The 26,354-nt window shown below is 43.6% G+C and overlaps 1 protein-coding gene across 1 annotated transcript in view; it reads left to right on the top strand.

Moving 5' to 3' along the window:
- LOC116892070 (protein kinase C-binding protein NELL1-like) overlaps positions 1-26,354 on the top strand; it is a 93,833-nt gene that overhangs the window by 3,836 nt on the left and 63,643 nt on the right. The window contains exon 2 of the mRNA XM_032893540.1: positions 5,694-5,822. Coding sequence (XP_032749431.1) covers positions 5,694-5,822 — 129 coding nt within the window. The remainder of the gene's footprint in view (positions 1-5,693; positions 5,823-26,354) is intronic.

The raw sequence follows: 26,354 nt of genomic DNA, 5'->3' as shown, positions 1-26,354 counted from the left end.
TGCTTAAGCCTTCCTTGCTTTCCAGGTTGTTTTTCTGGGGGAGGGGGAGGGGGAAGGGTGGTTGTCACCAGGGTAGAGAGTGAAGGAGATACCCCAAAGTAAAAACACCCCCAGGTATCCACTCAGTGCCTCCTGCCGTGACCTGCTGGAGAGATTTTTCTATTTGAAGCAATTCCCAGCATGAGTCTCACCCCCTTCACTGCGCCCCAACCCTTTCAAGCGTGTGTCAGTTTGTAGAAGCATAAAGTATATTCTTCAAGAACATCACTTTTCAAGGTGTTGAAGAGATATCAAGTGGCCACACACTCCTGCTTTTAGAGGAGGTTGTAGACTGTCTTTCCAGTGTCACTTTGCTCTCCATGGACCAGGAGAGCAACTGCTACCAGAGGCAGATTAGACCCAAAGTGAGTCAGGCCAGGACGCTGTGCTTAGAGCATCAAAGGCAAACTGAAGGGCTTTGGGCTGGATCTCTTCTTGGCCAGGTCTGAGGATCTGCGGCAGTGGCATGGACAACAGCAGGTACCCCAGCTACAGTGAGCTCTGAATACCAGATCAGACCTCAAGTGCCTCTGTCATGTTCACTGCTGCTCTCCAGGATCTGAAAATATCCTCTCCCCGGGAGCTTTTTTATTCTGCTTAATTCTAATGCCCGCTTTTAGCCATGTGCAGAGCTGTTATGTCGAAAGTAGAGAACTTTAATAGAGTTTCCTAGGAAATGGCAGGAGCTGGCTGCACGGCCAGGAGACGGAAGCTTGGAAATAAAACATGTTTGATGGAGCCGGCATCTCACATGATGTGAGGTTCACGAGGGGTCACAGAGATGGCTCCTTATTAATGGGTATCCTGATTCCCTGTGCCATGTGCAATGTGTTATTCTGTCGGCATCGGGCATCGTCCTGAAAGGGACTAATTAAAGGGAGAGAACAAAACTGCATCTGGAAGCCTAATTGGTTTCCCTTTTTCTGCTTGTATGGCGTGTCTTCGTGTAAAGAGCAAAACTGTCACAGCAGTGAGGAGAACCACCCGAGCTTCTTTAACTTCTGTGGGGTACAGGACCAACGCTGGAATGGTCTGGGGAGTCAGCTTATGAGACGCGTGTGGACGAAACCGCAGCTGAGTATCTCCTGTACGTAGCCTGAGCCTGTCTGTGGGCTCATCTCCCAGACCTCAGGTGTCAGGGAGGTAACACTGCCCTTCCTGCGGACGGACGAGGAAACCGAGGTTCTCGGGAGCGATACTTCTCAATGGTGGAGAGTTTGTGTTTCCACAGCATGTTCTGGATTGAGGACATATTTGTGGGTAGGGGACTTGAGGACATTATTATGGTATTTTATCAAGTCCGCAGGGTCTGCTGGGTTTATTGTATTGCACAGCCCCTAGGCTGAGAGAGACTTGTGTATTTTTAAATTGAACATCTTAGTGGGTCTCCAGTTTCTGCACTGATTATCTGTTGCACAGCAAGCTACCCCAAGTCATGACTTGTGGTAACCGTTACTGTGTTTGGAGGCACGTATCTTGGTCTGGTGCTGTCTTCTCTAGGCAGGGTCTAGCGGACCACCACTTCCCATTCAGGGGCGTTGTCTGATTTGTGTGTGCACTGCCCTCATGGACCATTCCCAGGACTATGAGCTCATCTTGATGAAGGAATCCTACCACGTGAGCCCATTCAAGCCTCTGCTTTTGTAAGCAACGCCACTGATGCCCTAGCAGCCAAGACAGGGGACGTAGCTGAGTTCAGAACAGAGGAGGGGAACACCTTCATTCACTCCAGTAGAAAGAATTGTGAAGCCACACAACACAGCGGGTGGACGTGAGATGGGTAAAGATCTGAGGCCAATAGTTCAGGCAACCATGGTGCTGGCTAGCTCATGTCAACTTGACATAATCGTAGCCATTTGGAAAGAGGGAGCATGAGTTGGGAAGATGCTTCCATAAGATCAGTCTGAAAGCCTGCAAGCCTGTAGAACATTTTATTAACTAGTGATTTATGGGGGGTTCCCTCACACTGAGGGTGAAGACAGCAGGTTGAGCAAGCCACAAGGAGCAAGCCAGAAAGTAGAACCCGTCTATGGCCTTTGCTTCAGTTCTTGCCTCCAGGTTGCTGCTGTGACTTTCTTCAATGGAGTGTAAGCTAAATAACCCCTTTCTCTTCAAGTTAGTTTTGGTAGTAGTGTTTCATTACAGCAATAGCGGATCCCAGCTACGATGACTGTAGTCCACTTTTCCTAACTCACTTGCCCTTTGTCTTTTCATGGTCTATCTTACTGCTCTGAGGCTATATCTACCACCGTGAGTACCATATACCCCCACATTATGTAAATGACCCCATTCTGAATTAAGAGCCTGTCAAATCCCAGTTCCTGTGGGAGGCTGCAGGGGCAAGAGAGATGCTTCTGGGTCTCTTCATGTCTGGCTAAGAGTACATGTACCAGCCATTTACCAAGTTCCTGGCCAGAGACAGACCAGCTCGCAGGTCCCTCGAGATTACCTTTGATTTAATTTGTGCGGTATAGGATCAGAGCAGTATAGATCAAATTGAAATATTAGTTCCTTTCCTGTCTGTTCAAGGTGATCGCAGAGCTGCTGGCATCTAAACTCAGCCTGACAGCAGGCTCGTGGGGCTGTGACTCGGAAAGACAGAAGGGTACCTTGCCCAGCTTTACTTTGCCCGGAACAGGCACTGTGAACGGAGTTGGTATGTAGTGTGGGCCATTGCACACAGGTGGATGCTTAAGGATAGACCGCATTGAAATGCAAATTAGAGCATAGCCACCCTTTCCTTGAGCACAAACTTCACAGCGCTCCAGGATCACCCATTAGAAACAGAATGATAGCCAAGGCCCTTATCACTGATCCTAAGGCCTTTTATAACCTGGCTCCTACCGTTTCTAGTTGGCACCGTCAACTGAGAAGAGAGTCACCTTCAAAGAGAGTCTTTAAAAAAATTTTTTTTAATTAAGTATTTAGTTACAGTGTATGTGGGGTGAGGTTATAGGGAGATGCTGGTCATGGCACAAGTTTGGAAGTCAGAGGGCAGCTTGGGGGAGCTGTTTGTCTCTTTCCACCATGTGGGCGATGAGGATCAGACTCAGGCGGTCAGGCTCGTGGTCGTGTGCCTTCACCCCCTGAGCTCACAGACCTTGACGACAGAGCTGTACTGCCTAATTTTCTTCATCAGGTTGCTCTGTGGGCCTTTCTGGGAAGGACTGTCATGATCATTAATTGATGTGGGAGTTCCCAGTCCACTCTGGGTAGCACTATTCTCTGGGTAGGTGGTCCTGGGCTGTTTTAAAAAAGCTAGTACTTGGGGTTGGGGATTTAGCTCAGTGGTAGAACGCTTGCCTAGCAAGCACAAGGCCCTGGGTTTGGTCCTCAGCTCCGAAAAAAGAAAAGAAAAGAAAAAAAAAAAAGCTAGTACTTAAGAGTCAGCCAGGGCACCAGTGAGTGAGTCAGCCAACAGGTTCCTCCACGGTTTCTGCCTTGACATCCTTCAATGGCGGATTGTAAATCCTATTTTACTACACCAACAGAGAGGAATTCGAGAACACCTACCTTTGAGCTCTTCCCCTAACCCCCATGTCTCTCCACTTCTGTTTCTAGAACACTCCGTGATGTCTCTGGCTTGTACCCACTGTTACCTATATGTGGGCACGCTTTTCCTCAGGCCCGGCCCTTCTCTTCTTGATTTTTGTTTTTAGTTCAAAACAACCTAGTCAGGCTCCCTACCTCTTTTTTTTTTTTTTTTTTTTTTTCGAGCTGGGAACCGAACCCAGGGCCTTGCGCTTGCTAGGCAAGCGCTCTACCACTGAGCTAAATCCCCAACTCCCATCCCTACCTCTTCTAAGTTTTTTCTCTATCCTGATACTTTCTGGTATTTATTGCCAAACGGTCCTCTTAGTTTCTTCTCTCTCAGGCATGAGAACTTGATGAGACTGTCCTCGGTGTTCACATCACGCATGGAATCTAGTACACGCTGCATGGGACCACAGGCGAGAACTGTCTTTGGGTCATTGGGTAACTGGCTGCATTTCAAGGAGACAGTTTTCCAGGGCTGGGGTGATGGCTCAGCGGTTAAGAGCACTGACTGCTCTTCCAGAGGTCCTGAGTTCAAATCCCAGCAACCACATGGTGGCTCACAACCCTCTGTAATGGGATCTGATGCCCTCTTCTGGTGTGTCTGAAGACAGCTACAGTGAAGAGAAAAAAAAAAAAAGAGACAGTTTTCACGCTCAGATCAGAAGATGTGTGTGTGTGTGTGTGTGTGTGTGTGTGTGAGAGAGAGAGAGAGAGAGAGAGAGAGAGAGAGAGAGAGAGAGAGAGAGAGAGAGAGAGACTGACTTAGGCAGGACCTGACAAAAACCCAAGAAGGCAGTTAAACGCACCATGCCTTCCATTGAATCTAGTTTCTGCCTTGGCACATCTGGCTTCAACTCTGAAGCACCCTTCCTGACCAGCCTTCCTATAGGACTGCAGTTCTTGTTTCCCAATAGGAAAAGGGGAAGGGTAAGGAAGGGCGACCCTCCCCAATCTGTATAGGCAGCAGGGGTAGGAGGAGGGCAGGTGAGACTGTGGGAGCTTAGGAAGCCCTGATGAATATTCACTGAGACTCTGTGGGACAAATTGGGTGCCTGCTCTCCGAATCCCGCCCGCCCGGGTGACTGCACTGCTGTCAGGGGGAAGTTGACAGCTGTTGCTGATTAAAACATCTCCAACCGAGCAATCTGAACCCACTATTGAGATGCTAAGTGGTGCTAAGCAGAGCCTTCACAAATGGCTTCAAACAAAGTCCCACAGAGTGATCTGTAGCCTTATTAATACATGTAATTGGAAATCACTTTGCAGTCGTGAACGTGTCATTCCACAGAACACTCTCTGGGGTAGGAGACACCCTCGGGGATCCATAGTTCCCAGGCAGGGGATTCAGCCACGTTTCCTTCCTAGGAAGAGGGGTCAGGACATCTACTTTCTATTCCAGAATCCCTTGGAGGGACACATGCACCTGTTAGTCTGATCCCGCCCCCGTTCTCCAGTAGGGGCAGCAGTCCTCTCCCTGCTTCCTTCCCGTGTATTGCACGTAGTGGTTTCTGGGTGATGGGGGTCACTGCAGGGTTTGCTGTTCCGTCTGTGTCTAAGGCCACAGCCCGCACCCGCACCCACCATCCCTATCCCCACACCCCCAAAGTCTAGAGATCCGAAATTTCTTTGTAATTCACCAGACAGCAAAACCATCCTGAGTTGAATTCATTTGGTGACAAAATGTGACCTGAAGGGATATTGGGCTATTTAAATCATTGTTTCAATTAGGAGATAACAGCCTTTTTTTTTTTTCCAAATCAGAAACACCCTAGAATTTGATTATAGGCCACTGACTTTGCAGAGAGTGTTACATAAAACATACCATGTAGGCCATATTTCCTTTTCAACCTGTGATATGTCCTGAATTCTGAAGCTTTTTTGGCCCCAGAGAGTTTCAGTGTGGGGTTAGCCATCTATAATAGAGTGGGTCAGGGCAGGGTACAAAGACACTGAGCTCTGAGAGAGGTCGTAGGGTGCAGTTGCTTCCCCGTTTCCCCCAGGGCAACTCCCTAGCACCCCTAACTGCCTTGACTGAATCCTGACCACCCCTCTCCCTCTGTAATCTGCTCTGTATGGATTGCTGCCTGCTAAACCAGCATGACTCTGTTTCTCCCCAGTGTTGGGCTTTGGGATGGACCCTGACCTTCAGCTGGACATCATCTCAGAGCTCGACCTGGTGAACACCACCCTGGGAGTCACGCAGGTGGCTGGACTGCACAACGCCAGTAAAGCATTTCTATTTCAAGGTAAAAAAGTATGTCCTTCTTTTTTTGGCATGGGGTGGGGATAGGAGAGGAAGAATCTGTCTGGGGGTGTGCTCACCCTCCTGGTTTGGGGGTTACCTTTGCTGCTTTTCTCGCGGCGTTATCCCTAAGTGCGTGATAAGCAGGGAGTGTTCTGAGTGTGAGCGGAGGCAAGTGGAGGCAGGGCACAGAGATGCTCACTCTGTTCGCCCAAGGACTTTGGCGGGCACCCTTAGTGGGATTAAGTTGCAAAACTTTTGAAAGCTGCTGCCCAGCCGTGCTTGGCTTTACAGATCATTTATCTGAGGATTGTTTCTATCTTCGATGTACCTACGTCTCTGTCTTATCTGTGGGGAGAGCATGCCCATGGCGACATTCTCTTTGGGCGAAGCTTCCTCAGCTCTGCCCATGATACACCCGACTACACACCATCTAACAAGCCTTTCTAAAGCCAAGAGAGAACAGGGCTTCAAAGTGTGGGCTCTGGAGCCCCCACGGATTCGAATTGCCTCCCAGCTTTGCCACTGTGGCCTGTGGGACTCAGCTTCCCTGGTGCCTTGCTATCCTCATCTAAATGACAGATCCCTGCAGCGCCTCCCTAATGGGACCTCTGTAACAGTGCCTGATGTATATAGTTCTTGTTTAGTGAACGCCAGGATCGTTTTAGAATTCTTCTGTGTACGGTACGGAATGCCAGGCGTAAAGAAGCCATGTGCAACCCCTGCCCTGAAGTACAGTCCAGAAATCAGTAAATTCCACAAATGGTTGAATCAAAGTGACTCATTCATAAAGGGGGTGTGTAGACTGCCGGTCACGGGCAATGCAGACGGGTCTGATTCAGTTTGGGTGAGAGACAGTGGTCACCAGAGAAAGGCCACCAGGAGGGCATGGCAGGTCAGCAGGGATTTGAAATCTGAAGGCAAAGCCTGGGGTCAGAAGAGGTGGACGTCTGGCCACTATGGACAGGTATAGGCAGAGAGGCCTTTAACAGAAGCCAACAGATAGAGGTGCAGAATAGCCAGAGGGTGGTGAGTGTCGGAAGAAGTAGGCACCGCCTGTTTACCTTGGACCAGCAGTCAGAGGCCATATTTTACAGGGTTTGAGTACTCTGATGGCTTATGCAGTGGCCATTCTGGTAGGTGGGAGACTGTGTGCTTGTTAGATGTTGTGCTTTAATCTCACAGCAACAGGGACCAACACGGAAGTTAAAGTAGGGGAGTACACTGAGCCTGATATGTAAGGCATGAGGCTTGGTAGCTCCCTGTGACAATGCCTGACAAGGTTCTTTCTTCTTTGAAGACAAGTGCACTGGCTAGATTTGCATTGCTCTGACCAAATACCTGATCCAAACAACTTGAGGCAGGAAAAGTTTATTCTGGCTTCCCGTTTTAGGAGGTTTTGCCTACCCTAGCAGGGGAGGGAGGGAGGAACAGCTCACACTGGGGCAGCCTTGGAAGCAGAGTACGCCAGGAAGGAGTGGCAGTTAACATACACCAGGCATGTAACCTAGTGACTTCTTCCTCTAGCTGGACTTCGCTTCTTAAAGCTTCTATAGCTTCCCCAAATTACACCAGCAGATGGGGAGCATGGGTTTAAAACAGGAGTCTATAGGGAACACACCATATTCAACACACATAACGGCAGGGCTAGTTTACAGTCACGGAACCAATATCATTGGATGTGATTTAAGATATTCACTGTGCGGATAGCTAACAGTCGTAAGTGATACAGAAAAGATTGGATGATGACTTGTAGCACGACTGTAGGTATGTGAATTCCACTTAATGACTTAGACATTTGGTGAACTATTTAAGCCAGTGTGGCTGAAAGGACAAAGGTTGCATCACCTGATTGCTTTTCTCTTTGCCTTGTGGAAATCGAGAGTCCCTGCCATTCTCTGCTAAGAAAGTGGGCGTGGCTCAGCCAGAGCATGACAAATACAGAGGTGAATGCTAGCAGCAAACCATTGAACTGAGAATGGGGGTCCCTACTGGAGGACTTAGAGAAAGGATTGAAGGAGCTGAAGGAGTTTGTAACACCATATGAACAACAATGCCAACCAACCAGAGCTCCCAGGGACTAAACCACTACCCAAAGAGTACACATGGACAGACCCATGGCTCCAGCTGCATATGTAGCAGAGGATGCCCTTGTTGGGCACCAATGGAAGGAGAAGCCCTTGGTCTTGCCAAGGCTGGACAACCCAGTGGAGCAGAAAGTCAGAGTGGGGTGCAGGGAAGGGAGGTGGTTGGGGAGGGGGAACACCCTTACACAAGAAAGGGAGGGGAATGGGATGTGGGCTTATGGTGAGGAATACAGGGAAAGGGAATAATATTTGAAATGTAAATAAAAAATATCCAATTAAAAAAAAAAGAAGAAAACTTGGGTGTTCTGTGAGCTTCCTGAGGGCAGCATTCTTGCCTATCTAGATAGTTCTTGATCTTAGAGCCAGCTATTGTGCATAGTATGTAGTAAGTGAAAATGAGCCTTTCAGCCAGATTAAAATTCCTCTGCTTGGTGTACCTTAGAAGAGGCCTTGCTTACTCTGCTGGTCATTCATTCGGTCGGTCGCAGAGCCCGTGGGCGGGCCTTCTTCTCTGGAACCTGTTTGTTCTCTGTGTTGTCATTTGCCTCTAGGATGTCTTCCAGGTGGGGATTTTCAGCATCCTTGGTGGGAAGAGAAACTCAATTTGGGGGAATGGGATGAGACATTTTCCTATATCCTGGGCTCTTGTGATTGGTTATGCAAGGCCTACCCGGATAGCCCAGGATGCCCTTTTGTCTCCAGCCAACGTCTTCTTATATCTGCCAAGGGTCCTTTATCACTTAAGGTAGCACCTTCATAGGTTCTGGTGACTGACTCCTGGACTGCTTTGGGGAACCATTATTCTGCAAATTGTATCCACTACTTCCCAAAGATTCATGTCTGACCTACATGCAAAATACAACCATCTCATCCCTAACCTTCAACAGTTCATGCTTGAAGCATCAGCGCACAGTCCCAAGTCTCCTTCAGTCATGCCTGTTGGAGAACCCTAAACCTTGCCCTTAATTTAAATAATGTGTGATGAGACACACTTGGGACAGAATTTTCCTCCATCTGTAGGTCCAAGGAACTGGGGGGGGGGGGAAGGAACTACTTCCACAAGATAAGGGAGGCAGAGACGGGATAGCAGTTACAGACACTCTGGCTTAAAGGGGAAGAGGTGGAGAGAGGGAAGGGGCTGTCGCCCATCCCAGTAATTTGGGAACCCAGTAGTGCCAACTCCACTGAGTCTCAAAGCTTGGGGACAGCCTCTGCCATCTGTCCTTGGCACACCCCTCTGGGATATCTTTCCTTTTTTTAAAAAAAATTTTTATTGGATATTTTTATTTACATTTCAAGTGTTATCTCCTTTCCTGGTTTCCTGTCCAGAAGCCCCCTATTCCATCCTCCTCATCTTCTTCTTTGAGGGTGTTTCCCCTCCCCAACCTTTGCAGCTGAATGAGCCTGTGCCCTGTCAGTAGAGTTTGGGGGTCTTGTGAGCCCTTATTCATTTTGTCCTCTTATTATTATTATTTTTAGTTCAAGCTGGCGATGTTTCTGCCAGTATAAAATTCTCAAAAATATTTTAAAATTTATTATTTTTTAATTATCTTTATCTTCATCATCTGGGGTGTTTGTGTGTATGTGCCTGTAGTATACAGGGGTTGGGGATTCAGCTCAGTGGTAGAGTGATCGCATAGTAAGCAGAAGGCCGTGGGCTTGGTCCTCAGTTCTGGGAAAAAGGAGAGAAAATGGTGCACACGGTGTGAGTGTGATCATATGTAAATGCATGTGGGGCCAGCGGTTAATGTTGAGTGTCTTCCTCTGTGACTCTCCCCCTCTTCATTCATTCATTCACTCATTCATTCATTCATTCATTCATGCCTGGGACAGAGTCTCTCCATGAGCTCAGAGCTCACTGATTGGCTGCACTGACTGTCTTAGGCTCTGTCTTAGGTTACTGATAGGGGCTGCTCACCTGCCTTTTTACAGTGGTGCCGGGCGTCAGAACTCATCTCCTCGTGTTTGCACGGTAGACACTTTACTCATGGAGCCATCTCCCTGGTCCCTGTTTTAAATTTTGAAACCTGGTTTCACTATGCAACTGAGGCAGGTCCGGCACTTGAAATCCTCCTGCCTCTGTCCTCTGAGTGCTGTGATCACAGATGTGGGCTACCACACACAGCTTTGAGGATATTTAAGAGCTGTGTTTTGCTTTTGATTGGCAGATAGCAGTCATACATAGTAATGGGGTGCGGAGCCAGATTTCAGGGCCCATGGCCAGCGTGTGAGGGTCAGGTCAGGCTCCGTGCATGGCCATCGCCTCAGTCATTTCTTGCTGTTCCGTTTTGGAAACGTTCAGCATCTCTTCTACCAGTTATTTTGAGGTATTTAATTAGTTATTGTCAACCAAAGCTATCTTTCCTGCTGCAGAACATTAGAAGTCCCAGCACCTCGCCAGACTCCATTCATTAGGCTCTTCCTGATGCTCGTCTCTCTCTCTCAGGCTCTGGGAAGCCCTACGCTTTCTATTCCGTAGGATCGATTTCTTAGTTTTCACAGATAATGCTGAGCTTGCTGAGCTTGTCTTCTTGGTGCTGAACAAATGCTCCTTCCCTTAATGTGCATTCTTCCCGTGTTTGTTAAGAATCAGTTAGCTGTAGGAACCTGGCTTTGTTTCCGAGTGTTTTATTCTGTGTCAGTGGTCCAGGTGTCTGATTTTATGCCAAATGTCACGCCGTGTTAGTTAATATGAATTCTCGGGATGTCTAACCATCTCAGGATTCTTGGTGGTCTGCCTGTGAGAGACAGTAGGCTCTTCTATACATCTTTCTGCCTCTAGTTCCATCACCCAGATGGCCAGGGTGACCCAGCCACATTTGATCTCTTGGGTGGGTGACGAACTTTTCTGGTCTTTTAATCTTTTCAAGACACTATGCAAAGCTGTTCTGTTACACTTGGCCTCCCCTCCAGAGCAGGCTTCCCCTGGGCTCAGCCTCATTTTGTTCTCCGTTGCAATGGACGGACGTGGACAGAGAGTCACCCAAACCCTCAGCTCCTCCTCCGTTTTTGCTTAGCAGGGTTTTTTTTTTTTGCCTCAACCCCCTTCTTGCTTTTGACATTTTACACAAGAGGCAGGAAGTCAAGCCCCCTGTGCTATCCCTTCAGCTACCCATCCACAGCCCCTCAGCCACAGTCACCCTTGGCAGGTGTCTTTTCTACCTCTGCAATCTCTTCAGCTAATCATCCTCGTTCACTGTTGGCAGGTGTCTTTTCCAGGTCACCGCAGGGCCAAGCTCAGCCTGCCTTTCTGTCGCTATCTGAGGATTCCTTGTTTTCTTGTCGGCAGGGTGCTCCTCATTTCCTTCTCAGCCTCTAGGAGCAGTGGCCTTTGAGCATTTGCAGCTGTACATGCTTAACAACAATTAAATATTCTCAGAGGCAGTGCAGGCTCTCTCCTGTGTTCCCCGCTTTCTTCTCAGAAGTTCCATTAACAGTCCGAGGAAGGCATTTTCCCACCACACCCTTCAGACATTAGTTTGTTTGTTGTCAATTTTTGTTATCCAAGGTAAAGCCTTTCCCCATTTCTTGGGTATTGGGCATAGCAGCACCCCAACTTCAGACACACACACACACACACACACACACACACACACACACACACACACACTATATCTGTGTTATTCATTTACTGTCGCTCTAACAAATGACCACAAATTTAGTTATATCAAAATGTAGTTATCTTGGAATTCTGGACATAATACATTTAAAGTGAGCTCTCAAGAACTGAGGTTGGGGTACTGAAAAGCCGTGTTCTTCATGGATAACTGAGCCTTCCCCACCTTTTATAACTACCATCCTCTTGGACTCCCCACAGTGCTCCAACATGTGTGTCAGCTGCTGTATTGCCTCCTGCCTCTGCCTCTCTCACACCGCCTTCTTGTGTCCTGATCTGCTGTCCCCCACTCCCCTCTGACAAATCTTTTGTGATTACACTGGGCTCACTCAAACGAATCAGACATAGCATAAGACCCAGAAAGTAATCACGTCTAAAGTTTCTTCGGCCAAGTAAGACAACTTATATACTGGGTGACTGAAGTGTGGACGTTTTGGGAAGGATGTTATTCTGACTACCCATTTCTGGGTAGAAATGTGAACATTACTGTGTTCTGAGTAGTTCAGTTAAATCTCCCTCCGTGGTGGAGAGTGGTCCAGTAGAATGTGCAATGGATGCACCTCATGTTTTAGGGGAGCCATGTCGAACAAGTAAAAAGAAGCCTGTGAAATTACGTCTGTATTTTATTGTGAAATATTCTCATTTCAACATTGGTTGGCACAAAGTTACTGCTAAGATATTTTACCCTTTGTTAACAAAATCTTCAAAATTCTTCAAAATCTTCAAAACCAAAATCATTATCTTTGGAGTTTTCACCTGTACCAACCTGTACTTTATAATGTTTAAAGCCCAAACCAGACTTAATAACTTTTTTCATTCACATCTTAGATTAGAACTTAATCAGCTCTATTGAGGTATGAGTGACATGATAAATTATGCATATTAAAACAGAATGATTCCTCCAGAAGTTCTTTTACTGTTGAGAAAAGTTTTTGTACATTTACATCATGGAGTACTACTCAGCTATTAAAAACAATGATTACATAAAATTCTTGGGCAAATGGATGGAACGAGAGAATGTCATCCTGAGTGAGGTAACCCAGTCACAAAGAAACACATGCACTCACTGATAAATGGGTGTTAGCCCAAAATCTTGGAATACCTAAGGAAAAATTCACAGATCATATGAAGCTTAAGAAGAAGGAAAACCAAAATGTGGATGCTTCAGTCCCTCGTAGAAGGGAGAACAAAATAGTTATGGGAGGAAATACAGATTCAAAGAGTGGTGCAGAGACTGAAGGAAAGGTCATCCAGAGACTGCCCCACCTGGGGATCCATCCTATAGGCAGCCACCAAACCCAGTCACTATTGCTGATGCCAAGAAGTGTTTGCTGACAGGAGGCTGGTATGAATGTCTCCTGAGAGGCTCTGCCAGAGCCTTACTGATATAGATGAGAATGCTTGCAGTTAACCACTGGACTGAACAAGGGAACCCCAATGGAGGAGTTAGAGAAAGACTGAAGGGGTTTGCAACACCATAGGAAGAACAACAATACCAACCATCCAGACCCCAAGAGAGCTCCCAGGGACTAAACCACCAACCAATGAGTACACATGGAGGGACTTGTGACTCCAGCCACATATGTAGCAGAGGATGGATTGTCCAGCATCGATAGGAAGAAAAGCCCTTGGTCCTGTGAAGGCTGTTTCCCCAGTGTAGGGTAATGCCAGGGTGTTGAGGTGGGAGTGGGTGGGTGGGAGCGGGAACATCCTCATAGAAGAATGGGGAGGGTTTTGGGAGGGGGGTAAAGGGGATAACATTTGAAATATAAATACATAAAATATTCAAGAAAAAAATGAAAATAAAAAATTATTTCTGGGGGCCAGTGAGATGGTTCAGTGAGTAAAGTTAGTTGCCTCCAGGCCTGTTAACCCGAGTTTGTTTCCAAGAGCAACATGGTGGAAAGGGAAAAAAAAGACTTTGAACGAAACCGACGACGATGACAACAACAACAACAACAACAACGACAACACCAGTGTGATATGGCAATTCTGACATGTGAACACACCCGAGGAACCACCCCATAACCTTTAAGGCTATAGCTGTCACTGCAAGCCATCACCCACTTCTCCCCATCTCCGTCTCCCCAAACTGCTGTTCTGCCATCATTCTAGATTAATTTACACTCTCTAGAACACTCTACAAATAGAATGTTATGGTGCTTTCCTTAGAGTACATGTATAGCTGGGGCTTGCCATTTTACTATGTGTTGGTTAGTTTTAAGTCCGCTTGACACACGTTAGAGTCGTTTGGGAAGAGGGACTTTCTAGTGATAGAAAAGTAACTAAGGCATTATTTATTGATTCACTTATCTTTAAACATTTGTTTTTATGTGTATGAATCTATGTCCACATATATGACTGTGCATCTCGTGCCTGCAGCGCTACGGAGACCAGAGGTGAACACGGGACTCTCTGGGGTTACAGGTAGTTGTGAGGTATGAATGGATGCTAGGAACCGAACCCGGGTCCTCTGGAAGGACAACCAGTACTCCTGGTTCCTGAGCTGCCTCTCCAGCCCACTTTTTTATTTTTCAAATCAACAATCTAAATCGTTTTATTATATTGTTTAGTTTATACTTAGTGTGGCTGCTGAAACGTGTCTTTTTCTGTTTTTTTTTTCCTACCTGCCACTCTCTTCTCTTCCCTTCTCTTTCCCTTCCTTAGCCTCTCCTTTTCCCCTTCCCTACCCTCCTCCTTTCTCTCCTTTCTCCCCATATTCTATTCTTCCTCCTCTTCATTTTCTGTCTTTTTAAAAAGATTTATTTATTATATATAAAATATCAGTCTTTACCCCCAGTGAACTAGATTGTTGGGGGGAGGGCGGCAATGGGGGGAGGGTGGGGAGGGGAACACCCATAAGGAAGGGGGGAGGGAAGGGGATGTTTGCCTGGAAACCGGGAAAGGGAATAACACTCGAAATGTACATAAGAAATACTCAAGGTAATAAAAAAAAAAAAAAAAAAAAAAATATCAGTCTTCAGACACACCAGAAGAGCACATCAGATCTCATTACAAATGGTTGCTGGGAATTGAACTCAGGACCTCTGGAAGAGCAGTCAGCGCTCTTAACCACTGAGCCATCTCTCCAGCCCCTCATTTTCTGTCTTATGGATTAAATGGATAGTTTTTTTGAAAAAAAGTATTCCATTTTATGTTCTTTATTGGTCTCTTAATACAACCTTCTGTTTTGTGACTTTAGTGGTTGCTCTGGGGCACATAAAATCTGTCTTTATACTACCACTATCTTCTTTTTTTTTTTTTCATTTGTCAAAGCTTTTATTTACAAAACTGTTATAAGCAATACTCCATGGGGAGACAAATTAATAAACATTGGTTACTAGCTACTACTTCCATGTAAAATGACCAAAAAGCATATTTAGAAGTAAATATATTCTAGATTATTTTAATTAAATTTTCCTTCTTTAAAAGCAGCTACCACTATCTTCTAATGACACATTGTCACATTATAGGTAAGATCACTCAATAGTCCTTTTCTGCTTCCTGATCTTTGAACTACCATTGCAACATATTTTCACTTTTATTTGTTGCTGCATTCTTAGCATTGTTCTTATTGGCTGTGCTTGGGTTAGGACCCAGGGCTTCACTTATGCTGGCCAAGAACTCTTCAACCAAGTGCTTGGACCTATTCTTACTGAGTATGTGTGTATATGTTTATGTGTTCATGTGTGTGTTTATGTGTATGTGTGAGTATGTATGTGTGTGTATGTGGTATGTGTGTGGTGTGAATGGGTGTCTTGCCTATCTGTGTGTGACAATGACCATGCTTTGTATTTGTGAGGCTAGAAGAGGGCATCGGATACCTTGGAATTTGCCACGTCGGTGCTGGGAACTGAGCTTGGTCCTCTGGAGGCTTAGCCGGGGCTTGTAATCACTGTGCCATCTTCCCAGGCCATTCTTGCTATTTTTATTTAACCAGCCAATTATTATTTAAGTCAATTTAAGTAAAAAAAATACCTATCTTCTGTTTGTTCTCGTCTATTTGGTTACTGTTTTCTGTGTTTTGTATCCCTTGTGTAAATTTGTGTTTCGTTAAACATTTTTTAGACTGTAGGTCTCCTGGTGCTGAGTTCCTCTAGATTTTATATATCTGCGACAGTCTTTATGTTTCCTTCAATTTTGAAATACATCGTTGCTGATCATAAACCTCTGGGTTGACAGTTTACTTCCTCTCATTCTTATTCATGCTCTTCCTAGCTCAAAATCTGCTGTGTCACTGAACTTTCTTTAGAGATAATGTACCTATCTTCCATGTGCTTCCTGAGGGTTTCTCCTCACTACTGATTTTAAGTATTTTGTTTATGATGTATAGCACTGTCATTGTTACTATATTTCTTCTGCATGGGATGGATTTGAGTTTGACTAAATCTAAAAAAATAAAAAAGGACTTGGCCATTTAGTCTTCAGATATCTTTTACTGTCTTTTTCTTTCAATCCCCTACTCCCCCATACTCACCCCTACTTGCCTACCCACCAAACTTGGCATCTTCTTTGTTTTTTAATCCCATCAAGTCTAATTTGTGCTGCCCATATATTCTTGGCTGTGTACCTATCCATTGGAGTACAGTTAACGTAAAAATTTAAAGAAAATTGACCTCCATCCTATCAGTTCAGAGGCAGAGTTTCATGCCCACCTCACTTCCCATGCTGGTGTTTTGTGTGCCTTGAGCTTGTCTGTGCAGGTCCAGTGAACACCCGAGCCCTGCCTGTCTCTGTTTCCCCCTTCCCATGAGCAGGGAAATGTAGTAGCACACAGTTCCACGCCAGCCTTTAGCTTGGCTGCTGGTGGTCCAGACTTAGGTGCCCATGCTTGCACAGCAAACAGTTATGCTTGCTGAGTTATCTCTATAGCTCCTGGATCAGCTTTGGCTGGCTGGATTTTTTTCCTTGTAGCCTGTGCCTTGCATATCTAAACCATTTTCGACTGACTGTTAGCCACTGTGAAGTTTGCCTTAATGTTCTTGAGTTGTGTTCTGGAATACAGTTGAATTGTTGGGAAATAGTTAAGCTTTAAATTCTTCTTTTGAGGCTGCACAGAATGCCCTGGAGGAGTGTTCATTTGATGTTGAATTATTATTTCCCATCACCGAGGCAAAACTTCTGACATTCTCCACCCAGTGCCCAAGGAATGATAGTTCTCCATGGGCTGCTGGAAACACACACCCTTCTTGTTGGCTGCTATAGTCTTGCGGGCTGCTCTACTCTGTCTCTGGGCAATATTTTCACGTCTGTGAATCCATTCGTACCCAGCTGGCTGCAGACTTTAAGGGAGACCTCCACTGTTTCTTAGTGCTGATGTAAGCTCTCATACCTGGTCTGAAAAACCTAGCTTCCTCAGCCTCCCAGATTCCTCTGACAGGGCTAGGCTCTGCCTAAGCTCCTTTCCCAAGGCAGCAGCCTGGATGCTTCCTCAATCATCAGTCCATCTCTCCTGTATCTTAAGGACTGTGTCACCTTTCATCGGATGAGATCTAGTGTCACAAAACCTCCCTTTCACCAATGCTCAATTTCCAATCAATTAAAGTGATAAAGTATTAAAATCCACTTTTTTTTGGCCACACCATCCCTATTTCTTCTGTCATGTGTGACTAAAGGTTACATAGCTGGACAGACCAGGTCCAAGGAGGTGCCACAGGTTTTCCCATTTCAGCTCTATCCAGTTCATACACTAGACTGTAAGATCTTATCACTCAAGGTCAGTGAGTAATCAATTAACCATGTTAATTAGAAAGCCACCTACATTTTTCTACCTATGTCTCTCCATATACACATTGATAATACAGCAGGGTAAATAGTTCCTGTGAAGTCCAGTTGAATGAAGTCAAAGTGTGCCAAGTTCGGGGACTGAACATGGTGCAATGTGAGTTGTTACTGTGTCCTTACATCTTAAGGTGGTAGGTCTAGTTTTGTGTGTGTGTGTGTGTGTGTGTGTGTGTGTGTGTGCGCACAAAAGTGTGTATATGTGTGTGCTTGCATGTATGTGTTTGTATATGGTGTGAGGCCAGACAGGGCAGCCATGGAGATGAAGGCTGAGCTGCTGTCTGTCTGCTACACATGTGACTGGGGTATGAGGGGGTCTTGCTTCAGCCTGTGTGTATTCTTTGGTTGGTGGATCAGATTCTGAGAGCTTCCAGGGGTCCAGGTTTTTTGACTTTGTTGGTCTTCCTATGGTGTTTCCATTTACTTCTGGGCTGTCAGTCCTTCCCCCAACTCTCCCGTAAGAGTTCCTGACCTCCGTCCAATGTTTGGCTATGGTGTCTGCTTCTGTTTCTGTCTACTGCTGGGTAGAGCCTCTCAGAGCACAGTTATGCTAGGCTCCAGTCCACAAGCACAACGGAGTATCATTAGTAATGTTAGGGACTGGTGTTTGCCCATCGAATGGGTTTCGAGTTGGGCCAGTTATTGGTTGACCATTCTTTTGGTCTCTGCTTCATCCATGCATTTCTTTAAGACAGGACAAATACTGGGTTAAAAGATTCGTGGGTGTTGTTGAGGGACATCGGGGGTCCTGCCTGGGTACAGGAGGTAGCCTCTTTAGATTCAATGTTCCTACTGTTAGGCATCTCAGCTAACATCACCCACATTGACTCTTAGGAACCTCTCCTACCCCAGGTCTCTGGGACTTCCTAAAGATTCTCCCCTCCTCCCCACCCCAGGCTGTAGATTTCCATCAATTCTCTTGGCCCACTGGGCCTCTCACCTATCTCTCTCTGAACCTGATCCTACCTTCCTACCTTCCACCCCTCAAGTTCCATCCCTCCCTCTGCCTCCTATGATTGTTTTGTTTCTAAGTGTTATTCAAGCATCCTTGCTTGGGCTTTCCTTCATATTTAACTTCTTCGGGTATGTGGGGTGTATCATGGGTATTCTGTACTTTTTGTCTAATATCCATTTATCATGGAGTACATATCATGCCTGTCCTTTTTTGTCTGGGTTACCTCACTTAGGATGATACTTTCTAGTTCCATCCATTTGCCTGAAAAATTCATGATGTCATTGTTTTAATAGCTGTATAGTATTCCATTGTGTAAATGAACCACATTTTCTGTATCTATTCTTCAGTTGAAGGACACCTGGTTGTTTCCAGTTTCTGGCTATTGCAAATAAAACTTCTATGAACACAGTGAACACTTGGCCTTGGGTATGGTGGAGCATCTTTTGCTATATGCCCAGAAGTAGAATAATTTTGTCTTCAAGTAGAACTATTTATAGTTTTCTGAGGAACTGCCAGATTGATTTCGAGAGTGGTTGTACCAGTTAGCAGTTAGCAATCCCACCATCAATGGAGCAGTGTTCCTCTTTTTCCACATCCTCACCAGTATATGCTGTCCCTTGAGTTTTTGACCTTAGCCATTCGTCTGGTTTAAGGTGGAACTAAGTATTGTTTTTTTGATTTGCATTTCCCTGATGGCTAAGGACTTTGAACATTTCTTTGAGTGCTTCTCTCATATTCAAGATTCCTCTGTTGAGAATTCTCTGTTTAGTTCTGTGCCACATTTTAAAATTGGGTTATTTGGTTTGTTGGAGTTTAACTTCTTTAGTTCTTTATGTATGTTGAATATTAGCCCTCTGCTGGATGCAGGGCTAGTGAAAATCTTTTCCCAGTCTGTAGGCTGCTGTTTTGTCTAGTTGACAGTTTCCTTTGCCTTACAGAAGCGTTTCCATTTCATGAGGTACCATTTATCACTTGTTGATTTAGGGACTGAGCCATTGGTGTTCTGTTGAGGAAATTTTCCCCAGTGCCCAATGTGTTCAAGGCTCTTCCCCACTCTTTCTTCTATTAGTTTGAGTATATCTGGTTTGATGTGGAGGTCCTTGATCCACTTGGATTTAAGCTTTGTATAGGGCGATAAGAATGGATTGATTTGCATTCTTCTACATGCTGACCTCCAGTTGAACCAGAACCATTTGTTGAAATTCAAATATTTGAATTTGAAAAGGCTTTTTCTTTCATTTGTATAGTTTTGGCTTCTTTGTTGAAAATCAAGTGTCCATAGGTGTGTGGGTTTATTTCTGGGTCTTTGATCCTATTCCACTGACCAACCTGTCTGTTTCTGTACCAATATTATGCAGTTTTTTGGAATCTATCACTATTGCCCTATAGAACAGCTTGAGGTCTGGGATGGTGATTCTTCCAGAGGTTCTTTTATTGTTCAGGATTTTTTCGGCTATCCTGGGATTTTTGTTTTTCCATATGAAGTTGAGAATTATTCTTTCAATATCTGTAAAAATTGTATTAAAATTTCGATTGGGGATTGCATTAAATCTGTAGATTGCTTTTGGCAGGATGGCTATTTTCACTATGTTAATCCTACCTATTTACGAGCATGGGGGAATCTTTCCATCTTCTGATATCCTTCTTCAATTTCTTTCTTCAGGGACTTGAAGCTCTTGGACAAATCTTTTACTTGCTTAATTAGAGTTGCACCTAGATATTTTGTATTGTTTGTGGCTATCCTGAAAGGTCTTTTTCCCTTAATTTATTTCTCTGTTCACTTGTTATTTGTATAAAGGAGGGCTACTGATTTCATTGAGTTCTTTTTATATCTGGCCACCTTGCTAAAGGTGTTTATCAGCTATAGGAGGTCTCTGGTAAAATTTTGGAGATAGCTTATGTTATCACTATCATATCCTCCTTGAATAGTGGTAACTTGACTTCTTCCTTTCTAATTTATATTCTCTTAATCTCCTTTTGCTGTCTTATTGCTCTAGTTAGAACTTCAAGAACAATATTGAATAAATAGGAGGAGAATGGGCAGCCTTGTCCTTGTTTTTAATGGAATTGCTTTAAGTTTGTCTCCACTTAATTTGATGTTGGCTACTGGCTTGCTGAATATTGTTTTTATTATGTTATGTATGTGCCTTGAGTCTCTGATTACTTCAAGACTTTTAACAAGAAGGAATGTTGGATTTTGTCAAGGGCTTTTTCAGCATCTAATAAGATGATCATGTGAGTTTTGTTTTTCAGTTTGTTCATACAGTAGATATATTGATGTGTTTTCATATATCAAACTATTCCTGCATCCCTGGGATAAAGTCTACTTGATTGTGGTGAATGATGATTTTTATACTTCTTGGGTTTGGTTTGCAAGAATTTTACTGAATATTTTTGCATCAATATTCATAAGTGAAATTGGTCTGAAGTTCTTTTTCTTTGTTGAGTCTTTGTGTGGCTTAGGTATCAGGATAGCTGTGGGCTCATAGAATGAATTGAGTAATGTTTCTTATATTGCTGTTTTGTGGAATAGTTTGAGGAGTATTGGTGTTAGCTCTTTGAATGCCCCATAGAATTCTACACTAAAACCATCTGGCCCTGGGCATTTTTTGGTTGGGAGACCTTCAACAACTGCTTCTATTTACTTAGGGATTATGGTGCTGTTTAGATAGTTTACTTGATCTTGATTAAACTTTGGTCTATGCTATATATTTAGAAAATCATACATTTTTTCTATATTTTTCAGTTTTGTGGAGCACAGCCACTTGAAGTAAGACCTAATGATTTTTTGAATTTCCTTTTTCTGTTATGAGGCCTCTTAATTTCTGATTTTGTTAATTTGGATACTGTCTCTGTTCCTTTTCTTTATTTTAGCTAAGGGCTTGTCTATTTTGTTGATTTTTCTTTTTTTTTGGTTCTTTTTTTTTCGGAGCTGGGGACTGAACCCAGGGCCTTGTGCTTCCTAGGCAAGCGCTCTACCACTGAGCTAAATCCCCACCCCTTGTTGATTTTTCTCAAAGAACCAGCTATTGGTTTTGTTGATTCTTTGTGTTGGTCTCTGTTTATAATTGGTTGATTTCAGCCCTGAGTTTAGGTATTTCTTGTCTTCTATTCCTCTTTTATGTGTTTGCTTTTTTTTTTTTTTTTGTTCTAGAGCTTTCAGGTGAGCTGTTAAGAGATCTCTCCAATTTCTTTATGAAGGAACTTAGTGCTATGAATCTTTCTCTTAACACTGCTTTTTATTGTGTCCCACAAGTTTGGTTATGCTGTGCTTTCATTTTCACTGAATTCTAGAAAGTCTTAGTTTCTTTATTTATTTCTTTCCTGATCAAATTTTCATTGAGTAGAGAGTGTTCAGTGTCCTTTAGTATGTAGGCTTTCTGTTATGTCTGTTGTTGTTGAAGTCCAGCCTTAACCAGTGGTGATCTGATAGGATGCAAAGGGTTATTTTAATCTCCTGGTATCTGTTGAGTCTTGCTTTGTCCTTGATTATATGGTCAGTTTTGGAGAGGATTCCATGAGGTACTGAGAAGAAGTTATATTATTTTGTTTTTGGATGAAATGTTCTGTAGATATCTATTAAATCCATGTGTTTCATAACATTAATTTCAATGTTTCTGTGTTTACCTTTTGTTTCAATGACCTATCCATTGGTGAGAGTGGGTTGTTCCCTCACTATTATTGTGTGGGGTTCAATGTGTGATTAGAACCTTAGTAAAATTTCTTTTATGAATGTGCTTGCCCCTTACATTTGAGGCATAGATGTTCAGAATTGAGGCACCATCTTGGTGGAATTTTCCATTGATGTGTATGATGTGTCCTTCCCTATTTCTTTTGATAACTTTTGGTTGAAAGTTTATTTTATTAGATATTCATAGATTGACTACTTCAGCTTGTTTCTTGGGTCTGTTTGATTGGAAAACTTTTTTCCAGTCCTTTACTCTGAGGTAGTGTCTATCTTTGTTTTTGAGGTGTGTTTCTTTTATGCAGCAAAATGGTGGATCCTGTGTATGTATCAAGTCTGGTAGCCTCTATCTTTTTATTGGTGAATTGAGTGTGTTGAAGTTGAGAGATATTAATGACCAGTGATTGTTACTTCCTGTTGTTTTGATGTTGAAGATGTTACTGAATGTATATGATTCTCTTCTTTTGGTTTTGCTGTGAGTTGATTAATTTCTTGTGTTTTCTTGGGTGCATTTATCTTCTTTGTGACTGAGTTTTTTCTCTTATTAGCCTCTGTAGAGCTGAATTAATTGAAAGATATTTTTTAATTTGTTTTTGTGATAGAATATCTTGGTTTATCCATCTATAGTGACTGAGAGTTTTACTGGATATAGTAGTCTTGGCTGGTATCTGTGGTCTCTTTAAGATTTGCAAGACATCTATCTGTCTGGCTTTTAGCATCTCTGTTGAGAAGTCAGGTGCTTTTATATGCTACTTGGCCTTTTCCCCTTGCAGCTTTTAATATTTCTTCATTCTGTACATTTAGTGTTTTGATTATTATGTGGCAGGATGATTTTCTTTTCTGGTCCCATCTATTTGGTGTTATGTAAGCTTCATGTATGTTTACAGCCATTTCTTTTTTTAGGTTAGGGAAGTTTTCTTTTATGATTTTGTTGAAGATGTTTTCTGGCCCTTTGAACTGGAAGTCTTCATCCTCCTCTATTCCTATTATTTTTACTTTTGGCCTTTTCATTGTGTTCCACATTTCCTGGATGTTTAGAGTTAGGAACTTTTTACATTTGGCATTTTCTTTGATTGCATCTATTCCTTCTACTCTATCTTCTATGCCTGAGATTCTCTCTTCCATCCCCTATATTCTCTTGGCGATACTTGCATCTGTAGTTACTGTTTTCTTTTGTAGGTTTTCCATGTCCAGATTTGCCTCCATTTATTTATTGCTTCTATTTCCAGTTTTAGGTCTTGGATCATTTTATACATTTCCCTTCCCTGTTTGATTGGTTTTTCCTGTACTTTTAAAAGGGACTCCCGTCCCAACCCCCCCTTTAAGGGTTTGTGTTTTCCCGTATTTCTTTAAGGGAATTATTTTTATCCTCTTTAAAGGCCTCTATCATCTTCATGAGATAGTATTTTAAGTCTTGCTCTTTAGGCGTGTTAGAAAATCCAGGGCTTGCTGTTGTAGGAGAGCTCAGTTCTGATGGTATCACATTGCATTGGCTTCTGCTGATTATGTTCTTGTTCTTGCTTTTCTTCAGCTAGTTATCTCTGATGTTGATCTGTCTGAGTGTTGCTGGTTGGATTGGGCCTCCAGGGAGGCAGATGGAGGTGTATGTCTCGGATTTGAGCAGGCCTCCTGGGAAGCAGGCAGAGCTGTGGGATGGGGCACAGCGTGCTGCTCCTTGACCACTGCTGCTGAGGGTACATATCAAAAGGGAGATGGAGCTGTGGATGAGCAGAGTAGAGCCTGTGGCTGTTAGGCTTACTGGGGTCCTCGAAGGTGGGGTTATTGGAGCGGGAAGGTGAGCCCTTTGTGTTTAAACTTTAATATATCAGGTTGGTTCTGCTATTATTGGAATTATTTCAGTGTGATTTTTTTTGTTAAAATGTATCTAATTAAATTTTATAAAAGGGGATTTCATACATGTACACAATATATTTTAATCATATTTATTCCCTTACCTCTTATCCAAATTTATTACAGATCCACTCATCCCCTCTATATTCATGCCTTTTTCAAAACAATTTTTTATAATCCACTGTGTCTGATTGTGCTACCCATTTATTCATGGGCGTGGAGTCCTACATTTGAAGCCCACCTACCCAGGATCACCCCTGCTAAAGAAAACTGGCTCCTCCTCTCCCAGAATCCATCAGCCACCAGTAGCTCCTCAGCTAGGGCTTGGTGAGTCCTTCCCCCATGCTGGAATGATGACTGGCTTGATCTTGTTCATGTCTCCTGCAGACAACCACTCCCTGTGCATTCACCAGTTCACTGTCATGTTTAAGAGCCACCATTTTGCCTCTTGGGAAGGTTTTTATCAAAAAAGAAATATTTCTCACTCTTGGTTTGAATTATTATAATATAAATACATCTGAGGGCTTTGAGGTTTTACAAATTAGAGAAGCTATTTTGATCTTGACTGGGTTAGGGATACACTGTTGAGGCTGTTCTTAAGTGTGCCAGTAGGTGTGTCTTTCAATGTCATCACACCTCAGTTTCTGTGACTGGAAAGGGAAGGACCATTTAGACGATGTGTGTGAATTAAACTCCATGTGACAACCCTTCCAAAAAGGTCGAAATGTTAAACAGAAGTTTGACAATCTTTCATTTGTTTCTAACTCATCTCTCATCATCCTGTGCACAGCTATGCGTGCATCTGAATTTGGGTGAGAAGGCATTTGTGTCAGTGCTGGCCTGTTCATAGTGTTGGTAGAGCTCGATAGAAAGCCCACGAGTTGCTGGCTCCTCTAGTGATGACTTTGGAGCATGGTAGGATTTGCTTTCTGAGTTCTTCTTGTCACCATTGTCTTTGTGCAATGAATTGGATTAGCAAGAGTTATGTATCTTTTATTTGAAAACACAATACATTTTATTAGATGTGTGGATGCACTGGGAGAGGAATGGGTAATTATGGGTAGTACTAGCATGTATAGCAGCTGAGGGAAGCCCTGAATTCTAGCATTGGACTTTCAAAAGTCACTTCGCAGTACTCCTGCTTTGCTTTGAGTAGGACTCAGGACATCTGAGGGTCAGGAAGTTTGGTTTTACAGGCAATGTCTCATGGCTAAGCAGTCCCAAGTCTGTGTCTCCTGGTGTTAAATTTATAAAACGAAATTAGATGAGATTGGCACATTCAGGAAGTACCACAGACAGAAGAAAATTGGAATATTCACAAGTACAAGTTCTTTACAATATTGCTTTCTCTGCTACACAAAGTATTACTTTTTAGCATATGTTTGAGGAGGGTTTTTAAGGAAAGAAGAAATAAGATTTCCCATGTAACTTGCTGTATAAATTAAGAGAGAAAATAGTTCCTACCAGGGGAGATTGTAGGTATTTGGTTCCATTTTGCATGCTAGGCTTTGAACTTGGTCCTGGTGGAAGACACAGGAGCAGAGGTCACAGTGTGGAAGGGCAAACACCACGTGGCCTCTGATGCTCTAAGGAAGGGGAGAAAACTACCTTGTAGTTTTGTGTGGATAAAGTCTATAGAATGTTCAAGAAATAATTTCTACTTCCTGGGAGGCCTGAGGAAGAGGAAGAGAGAGGTGGTGTCTGATGTGAATCAAATAGTCGATTTCTGTTTGCAGAACGCCCTTGTGTAGTAATTGTTTCCAAACGTGATGTGAAGGCTACACCATAGCTCTTAATGCTTAGAAAAATCTGAGGAGAATGAAGCTACCCCAAAGGGTTTGTTTAATGTCGATCTTCCAGATTCCCCGACATCCACTGTTGCCCAAGTCTGAATTGTTTTTTCTGTTGATTGGATGTGCCTAGTCACTAATTACCTCTGGGAACATTTATAAGTCAACCTCCACTTTGAATGGAGTGATTTAGTACAACTTTGCATTTAATCAATTAGTGGAGTGGTTCAGTTCACATACTGAGTGTCTCCCAAACATAGGTGTTTTTGCTCTTGCCAAGTAAAAAGTCAGGCAAGCTTCGAGTGGGTTTTCAAGTCCCTCCCTGGGCCAATTTAACACCTGCGCCAAATTGGTCTCGAAACTAGTCAATGGCCATGTGAGGAGATGTATGTAATGGAACAAATAAACTCTGGGTCCCAATGTCCACATTAAAATAGATTCTCTCAATCATGCTTCTTTCCCCATCAGAAGCACAGATGAAAAATGATTACGAATCCCTCAGGGGCCTTTAGCCGGAGGAGCTCAGTACCCATGAACTGACCTAGGACAATCAGTTAAGACCACCTGGAATTCGCATCCTCTTGGGGTGTTGAGTAGTGGGGAACAACTCATTTAGAAGAGAAAACTAAAATTTAATGTCATTTGGTATTACCATCAGAAGCAGTTCCTAGAAAACACACAGTTTTCCATCAAGAAGATGCACAGTGAATATCTGCTGTATGCACAGCACTTTGAGAGGCAATGTAGTGAAGAGTCAAAGAAAAGGAACTG

The sequence above is a fragment of the Rattus rattus genome, chromosome 2 (genome assembly GCF_011064425.1).
Source record: "Rattus rattus isolate New Zealand chromosome 2, Rrattus_CSIRO_v1, whole genome shotgun sequence".
Taxonomy (NCBI): domain Eukaryota; kingdom Metazoa; phylum Chordata; class Mammalia; order Rodentia; family Muridae; genus Rattus; species Rattus rattus.
This window is presented reverse-complemented; position numbering and strand designations above follow the sequence as displayed.